General features: G+C 36.1%; 1 protein-coding gene across 2 annotated transcripts in view; it reads right to left on the bottom strand.

Annotated features, from left to right (window-relative positions):
• Window positions 1-2,656: 2,656 nt before the first annotated feature.
• The window catches only part of APPL1 (adaptor protein, phosphotyrosine interacting with PH domain and leucine zipper 1), a 42,364-nt gene continuing 35,842 nt past the window's right edge, over window positions 2,657-9,178 (bottom strand). For both annotated transcript variants that reach the window (XM_078152105.1, XM_020968935.2), the window contains 2 exons: window positions 5,874-5,963; window positions 2,657-5,036 (listed from right to left, as the gene is read on the bottom strand). In XM_078152105.1, coding sequence (XP_078008231.1) covers window positions 4,890-5,036; window positions 5,874-5,963 — 237 coding nt within the window. In that variant the 3' untranslated portion in view covers window positions 2,657-4,889. The remainder of the gene's footprint in view (window positions 5,037-5,873; window positions 5,964-9,178) is intronic.

Genomic DNA, 9,178 nt, shown 5'->3' with positions numbered 1-9,178 from the left:
AACTTGCATTAATAGTCTGTTTTTTCTCATTTACGTTATCGGGTCAGATTATGTGTGTGTGTGTGTGTGTGTGTGTGTGTGTGTATATATATATATGTAGAATATACATGCATCTACATTAGTTAAATTACATTAAGTAAAAATTCTATTCCATTTGTTCCCTGACCCCTCCAAAAGTTTACAAGCTTACACAATGTGGAGAGGACGAGTCCACAGAAATCAAACCTCTATAAGAATGGTATGTTAAGGACTATAAGAAATTATAAATAGAATATATGGAAATGATATCATTCAAGCAATACCATAGGTCTATGCTGGTGTATACATTCACCCGATCCTTTAGAACAGAGGTGTCAAACCTGCCCCAGCAAAACTCCAAGTGCTGCTAGAAACAGATCAAAATGTAATTAGGAAATGTTTAACAAAATACATAAAAATACAATATAACATAGATAATGTTAATTTGTGATTTTCTAAGTCAATATGTGGCTGGCAGAGATCGGTGTCTATTTGAGTTTGACCCCACTGCTTTAGAGTATGGCAATTCTTTAGAAAGTGTTTGGTGATAGTAAGACCAAAATGGTAAATGTAAGCCTGCTAACATGTCAAATCTAATTATTGAAAAATGTCACTTTTCACTGCCCATCATGTTTCTGAAAAAGTGGCAATACATGGAATTACAGTGTTGTAAACAGAAGAAAAATGTCCGAATCTTTGACAATGTATGTCATGTGAAAGCACTTAAATTCAGTACAGATATTTATATTCCATTCACCTATTTCAAACCCCAAATTATTACATACAAAACACGTTATTTTATTACATTTAAAATTCAAATGGCATATTACCATTCAGTCCTGTCACCAATATTCTATGCCCATTTTTACAATATAAAAAAAAATCCCAATGTCACCACTGTCTTATATACAATCCCAATTCTAAAGGGAAATTTTGCATGATTCTTACTTATTGAAAACTGCTGAAAATTACACCAATAAAAGAATCAATCTAGCATTACAAACATTTGCCCATGTCACATTACAAAATCACTCGAACATACTACAAAAAGTAGTCATTTTTGTACATGAACCTGGTTTGTACATGGGCCTGTTCTCATGTTAGCTCTTCACATACATGATAAATTATCTTAGACAATCACAAGCGACAGCTTAAAAATGTAATGAAATTCTGACATCCCCACAGATGTGCTTCCTAATAATTGTGTCTTTAATTTCATGGGAATGAGGATTAAATCTCACAGATGTAAGGCAAGTCACCATTTCTCCAAATGGAATGAAATGCTCGCCTTAACAGGGGCTCTTTTGGGCACCTGAAATGGACCAGGTCTGAGCCTGAGCTATTAAATGAAACAAGAACAAAAACCAAACCAGTGAGATGACCCAATGCCTTGTGATCCAATGGATGCTTCAGATGTTTAGAATTTAAAAGAAAACTTCCTATAAAATACCTGAACTTCTTGCATCAGACTCCAAAATTTGTAGACGGGTTGATTTCTTTGTTAAATAAGAATTCTCATATTAGCATTATGTTCATTTCTCAATCATTTATTCTTTTTTCTTTATCTTTTTAACTTAGGTCAAAACAACCTTTTAAAAAATCACCGAAGTTTTAGGGTTCTGTTATAAAAACCCGTGAAGTGGAGGTGTGGTAGTATGGCACAACACTGACTTCAGGCACAACTTCAAAGATGCCAACAAGTGTCCGATGTTAGCACTGGACGACAGTTGAAAGGAGAATGTAACAGCTGGCTTCTAACTTCTTACTTAGGGTAGAAGGGCAGGTGTTTACGTGAGGGACCAGGGCCTTCGAAAATTTCTGCTTAAATATTGTATGTGTATCTTCAGGATGTGCACTGGTCCTGCTTACATCTTTAATCATTAAGAACATTAATCTGGGGAAAATACCTTAAATCCTAATCCTATTATCATCAGGATTCAATTAAATAAAGAGATATTAAGCACCTACTCCATGCAAGGCACCTATGGTACAGAGGGGCAGAAAGACCTGTCATAACCCCTCCCTCAAGGAAGGGTACAGTGTGAGAGGGGAAGACACACATATGATAGAACTTGATGACCGTGAAGGAAGGGTTCAGCTGCTGCAAACAAGGAACAATTCATGGAGAAAGCGGGGCTGGAGTGTGGCTTCACAAGAACAGATGGACTTTAGTACAGACTGAGTGGGGGCAGTGGATGGGAGCTGACAGGGTGACCCCAAGAGACAGAGAATAGTCTACTTTGACTAGAATATAGAATATATGATAACGGAATAGTATATAATAAGGCTGGAAAAGTATGCTGGAACCACACTGTTATGCAGACCAGCAGTCCACACGTGATTCAGGAGGCAATGGGGAGGTCTGGGGACAGAAGAGTGTAGTGATAAGCTCAGTGCATTAAGAAGTTTTCTACGACCACAGTATGAATGACAGATTGAAGAAGGGATGGAAGGGAGGCAAAAAAACCACCTAGGCTTTTACAGTAATCTAGGCAAGAAGAAACAAGACTTTGGACTAGTCAAGTAGAAGAAATTTGGTAGAGATAAAGTCCTTTTACAACCATCAGAAACAAACATATGTAGTCAACTTTCAATTATCTACAGTAGAGCAGAGGCTGAAGTCATCCAGGATAGCAACTAATTAAAAACTAATTTTTATTCAGTTTTAGAGTTTTTTAAATTTACAGTTGGATATGGGTTTGATATCATAAAATTGACAATACTTCAAAACAAAAGTGAGACCATATTGTAGGGACTCAAGAAAAACAGGAAAATCATCTACCTTCCTCACTTTGCTCTTCCCAAATCAAAGTCATACTGTATTAGCAATAAAAGATATTATTTTTATCACTCAATTTTTCCAGCTTATACAGAACTTTCCCTTCTTGCTAAAAATCTTCCCTTGTTTCTTGTTTTTAAAGAACTTCCCTAAAGGTTATAGAGACTGCATTTGAAATAAGAGTAAATGGACACAATCTATGATGTAAACAAATGATTTAAGCAGAATATGCACTATTTATCAATAACGACTTAAGAGCAAGATTTTACATGGATGATTATTGATCAAAGGACAACTTTTCAAATGAAGGAATTAGGTCATGTTGACATTTATACCATTCTCTATATAAGCAGTAAGTCATATCATATTCTCAAATAAATTCAGTCATATGGACCAGCTGTAAATGTTTTTTTTTTTAAACTAAATGTCTTGGTAACCTGATGCTGCCTGTAAGCATTAAGTAAGTCAAAATTTCCACTTGGCACACAGACAGATAAAAGAAAGGCCTAATTAAGGATCTGACATCACCTGTTCTAGTGATCACAGAAAGCAGTAACCCACACACTGAGTAAAAGCCAAAAATGAACCCCTTCAGTTCACTTTTGAGGAAAACAGCTGCATTTTAAAGAATAGAGTTTTCCCTTGTGAAATTTCAGATTGTTATTGGAAACTAACTTCTGACCAAATTCACAAACTGATGAAAACATTTCTTAATACATTTAATTTGCTGAAACTATATTTTTGTGTAAAATTCTTAAACTTAGGAGAAGCACTATTTGTCAGAAACATTAATAATTGTAAAAAATAAACATCTGACATGGACGTGGCCTGTAGAAAATTGTCATCATTTATAACTATGGCTCAGAGCCAAAACCGTTTTCTTTTTTAAGTTTTTCTATACCATAACAGACATTACAAGATGTTTTTGAATCCTATGTATGTGTCTTCCACTCATTAAAATAGTATTATTTACAATAATTAGTGCAAATATGACATTTTTATAAATTAGTTGTTTGCCATTATGGAAGATTCAATATCATACACAGCAAGAAGCTGAGGGTTACTTAGCGGTGAAGATTTGGAGAATGTCAGTTGAAATTATTCCAAGTGAGCACAAACCCCCAAATATTCAGGGATTTCTGCTTAATCAGTAAACATAATTGCTGAAGAACTTTTGTTGCAATGTCACTCAACTGTAATGAACATTATGATTTTGTATGATATAAAAAATAGAATTCATCACTGAGTAAAGCAGATACCAAAGGCCAAATTGCCCTGTCCAAATTCACTATCTACAACGTATCTGAACAAAAAGATGTCCTTCCACAGCCCCCAAACCTTTAACTTTCACCACTACTACTTGGTGGCAGTATTTCAAGTCCCACCCTGAGAATGAGAATGTGATGCTCACATAACATGCCAACCGAGAGGTTCATCTTGACATGGAGAAACCTTTGTTTCTATTTCCACATACACCAAGATGTAATTACATCCCATGAAGTCATGCCAATGATGCACTCTGAGATTAAATGGCACCTCCCTGAAAACTCTAAAACCACACACATAAAAACTGTGTCCCAGGACTGTTCCAAGGTGTATTGCACATTCACTGTTGTAATATTAGTCTCACAAGGATGAGTGATTTTTTGCATAAAATGCAAATGATTTTGAATCTGTTCAGTATAAAGCTTCTTCCTGCTTCCAGCAGACAGAAATAACAACCCCCTGTATAGCTGAAGCCCAAGGATAAATAATGCCTTTTAGCTGTACCCAGTTGCAAAGCCAAGATACAAAGTTTGAAATTGAGAAAAAAAATTCAGTAAAATTCTGCAGCAACCTACTTCAGTAAACTGACAGATTTTTTTTAAACACGTGGAATTAGGTGTTAAGTTATTGTTATTACAGTAATTGTAAGTCGATTTTAAGAGGAAAAAAATCAATGTAAAACTTGGTTGGCAAGTTCAGTCTTCTAGAAAAAAATCTGAAGTATCCACCTTGATGCCTCTTAAGGTTGTTTAACTTGTGCTGTTTCACCTCAGAAACTGTTAATAGATTCTGATGGTGGAAAAAAGCCACCCAAAAACGGATCACCTCACGCTTCTGACTCTTTCTTCTTTCCATCTTCTCCCAAATCACTCTCTTCAGACTGGCTACTACTAAGGACCACAAATTGTCCTTCTCCACTCGTCTGGTTCGGTCTACTGGAGGCAGCTATTAATCGACTTTGTTCCTCTAAGTCCTAGGAAAAGTAAGAAATCACAATGACTTTCATGGCCCTCTCTAATCAAACGGAAATCTACATGGCTAGCATAAAACAACAACAAATTGCTAAAATGAGAGGCTACTTGAAAATCTAACTAAGTACTTTTTCAGAACTGGCCTTGTTCCAAGAACTCTTAGGAATAAGTGAACTATTATGCTGGTATCCTAGGACACTTTTTTGCTTGCAAAATAAAATAGTTTCACACTTGAGGAATCACCTCAACTGATCTAGAGATTTTTTTTTAAAAAGACTAGCATTATAAAGAAGTTTCATTATTTTATAATTCTACTTTGATTTTAAAATCACATCTCTACTGCCAAGCACAGTGCCTAGCATACTTCTTAATAAATGCTTGTTGACTGCCTGACTGACAGCTTTTGACCAAAAATGTTATCCCTCAACCAGATCACTTTTTTTATTTACCCGACTTGGCTCTTTATGACTCTCAGACAAGTAAAAAAAATCAAACGCATCCTCAAAAACCCAAGCATTGTCCAATTCAGGACTGTCAGCAGTACGTGCAGCTGGCTCCGAAGACCATTCTAAAAGTGCTCCATAAATGTACCGAGCACTGGCACTGCCCTGGCACCTCCTCTCTCAAAGTGATGTCACGTGTGAATATGTAAATAACAGCATGGTTGTGAAAACACCAAGTTCACCTTGTGACACTTGCCAGGTCACTCAATACATTTAGGCGGCATTTTGGAAAGCAATTATGAAGCAATAAGGTGGCTCAAGTTACAGCTTGATTTTGAAAGAAAATCTAAAAATACCTCTGCTGCCCAAGTTACCACATTTTAGAAAAAATGATACCTTTTCAATTTGTTTCTGCTTATTCAGTTCCTTCTGTTGTTTCTCTTTTACTCTCTCTATTTCTTTTTGTTTCTCTGATGCTCTGCGATCCTGAAGAGGAAAAGATAAATTCATTTGTACAAATTTACATACATATTGTTTTAATCTATTCTAGAAATGAATTCTTACTTGATTAAACCTTAATAAACAGTACACTTAAATCCTCTCTTTTACATTAAAGCAGCCATATAATGGGTTATTTTTATACTTCATTATTATATTAATGCACAACTTCAAAGTATTTTATTTCAAAAAAACTTGATTGTAGTAATAAAATGCCTCAATGGGAGGGAGGCAGACTGTCTGGCTTCTATATTCCTACTCCAGCAAAAGTCTGAAGTTTGCTCCAGACTGAATAATGATCAAGAAATTAAATGAGAAGCTATAGTAAGTGATTTCTCCCATCCCTGAATGCCACAGGCAGTAGGAAGAGAAGAAAAAGAAATTAAAGGAATAAGACTAGACAATGAAGAAACAAAACTATTACTCTTTGAAGATTATATGATGGTACAGATACTTAGACAATCCTAGAGATTCAACTAAAAAACTAGTTGAAATAATTAACAACTTTAGCCAAGTTGTAGGATTATAAAACAAACCCACATAAATCACCAGCATTTCTGTGTGTTCCTAACAAAGTCCAGCAGCAAGAGACAGAAGGAGAAATTCTATTTAAAATAATTGTAGATGACATAAAATACTTGAGAGTCTATCTGCCAAGACAAACCCAGGAACTATATGAACCCAATTACAAAACACTTCTCACACAAATAAAGTCAGATCTAAACAAATGGAAAAATATTAATTGCTCCTGGGTAGGCTGAACCAATATAATAAAAATGACAATTTTACCTAAATTAATCTACTTATTCAGTGCCACATCAAACTACCAAAACTTATTTTATAAAGCCCGACAAAATAAATTCATAAGGAAGGCCAAGAACATCAAAGGAATCAATTTTAAAAATGTGAAAAAAGGTAGCCTAGCTGTGCTAGATCTCAAATCGTATTATAGAGTGGTAAGCATCAAAACAATCTGGTGCTGGCCAAGAAATAGAGTGGGGGATCAGTGGGATAGAGTAGGCATACAATACATTGTAGTAAATGACCACAGTAACTTAGGGTTTGATAAACCAAAAGATCCAAGTTTTGGGGACAAAAACTCATTATCTGACAAAAACTGCTGGGAAAACTGGAAAACAATATGGCAGAAACTAGGTAATAGACCAATATCTTACACCACATACTAAGATCAGGTCAAAATAGGTACATGATTTAAACATAAAGGTGATACACAAGCAAATTAGGAGAGCACAGAATAGTTTATTTGTCCAATCTATGGCGAAGGGAAGAATTTAGGACCAAACAAGATACAGACAGCATTACAAATTGTAAAACCGATCATTTTGATTGTATAAAATTAAAAAGTTTTTGCACAAACAAAACAAATGCATTCAAAATTAGAAGGTAAGCAAAAAGCTGGGAAAAATCTTTTTACATCAAGTTATCTCTGATAAAGGCCTCACTTCTAAGATATATAGAGAACTGAGTCAAATTTATAAGGATACAAGTCATTCCCCAATTGATAAATGGTCAAAGGATCTAAACAGGCAGTTTTCAGACAAAGAAATCAGAGCCATCTAAAGTTACATATGAAAAAATGCTCTTTTAATTAGAGAAATGCAAATTAAAACAACTCCTGAGGTATCACCTTACACCTATCAGATTAGCTAATATGACAAAAAGGAAAATGATAAATGTTGGAGGGGAGGTTGGAAAATTGTAACACTAAGTGCACTGTTGGTGAAGTTGTGAACTCTTCATTCTGGAGAGCAATTTGGAACTATGCCCAAAGGGCTATAAAACTGTGCATACCCTTTGAACCAGGTCTGTATCCCAAAGAGATTAAAAAAAGGGATGAGGGGCAGCTAGGTGGTGCAGTGGATAGAGGGAGTCAGGAGGACTTGAATTCAAATGTGGCCTCAGACACATAACATTTACTAGTGTGACTGTGGACAAGTCACTTAACCCCAACTGCCTTGCCAAAAAAAAAAAAAGGAGTGGGGAAGAATCTATTCATACAAAAATATTTATAGCATCTCCTTTTGTAGTGGCTAAGTAATGGAAATTGAGGTGATGTCTATCAACTGGCAAATGGCTGAACGAGTTGTGGTATATGATTATAATGGAATATTACTGTGCTATAAGAAATGACAGACGTGATGCTTTCAGAAAAACCTGGAAAGACTTACATGAATTGAGGCAGAGTGAAGTATCAGAACCAAGATGTTGTACAAAGCAATATTGTATGATGAACAATTGTGAATGACTTGGCTACTCTCAATAAAACAGTGATCAAGACAACCTCAAAGGACTCAAAATGAAAAATGCTATCTACCTCCAGAGAAAGCACTTATGTTGCCTGAATACGGACCAAAGCAGACTATTTTTCACTTCCTTTATTTTTGTTTGATTTTTCCTACACAAAATGACTAACATGGAAATGTTTTACATGATTGCACATGTATATCCTATATCAGACTGCTTATTATCTCCGGGTGGGGAGAAGGGAGGGAGGGAGGAATAGAATTTAGATCTCAAAACTTTAAAAAAATACAATGAGTTTTAAAAATTGTTTTCACATGTAACTGAAGGAAAAATAAGATACTAAAAATGGAAAAAAAAAACCAGACCACAAAGCTGAGGCCCATAGAGGTTATGAAATACTTGGGACTGCTTACCTGCTAAGTCATGGGCCCAGTCAGAATTCACACTCAGATCTTCTGACTCCAAAGGAGTCCTCTCCTAATCCCATGGTCTTCCTCCTCTTCCCCCAGCCGCTACACCTCCCCTGCCTCAAAAGAGTTTAGTCAAAGCTGTACCCAAATACCTCCTCTACAACATCTTGGACAAATGGCTGCCTAGTCCTTGACTGGAAGCCCTTCAGTGGCCTCCTGAGGCAGCCCTTGTCACCTCTGAATACCCGTTAGGAAGATTTCCTTTATAATGAGCCCTAAATCTGCCTCTGTGCAATTTCTCCCCATGTCTCCTAGCTCCATCTTCTTAAGACAAGCAGAACAAGCTCAAGCCCTTTGCAGGGGACAGAGCCTCCTGATTTCTCTAGGCTCTGTAGCCCGAGTTCCTTCATCTAATCCTCTAAGGACAGTGAGTCAGGTTTGCTGCTTGCTTAGTAACTGCTGACCCTAATTTCCATAGACATGGCAGACTTTAGGGAGCACATCAAGTTAACACACCAATTTAATACA

Source organism: Phascolarctos cinereus, unplaced genomic scaffold, assembly GCF_003287225.1.
Source record: "Phascolarctos cinereus isolate Bilbo 61053 unplaced genomic scaffold, phaCin_HiC Scaffold_4;HRSCAF=312, whole genome shotgun sequence".
Taxonomy (NCBI): Eukaryota; Metazoa; Chordata; class Mammalia; order Diprotodontia; family Phascolarctidae; genus Phascolarctos; species Phascolarctos cinereus.
The sequence above is the reverse complement of the archived record's forward strand: the minus strand, read 5'-3'. Positions and strand labels throughout refer to the sequence as shown.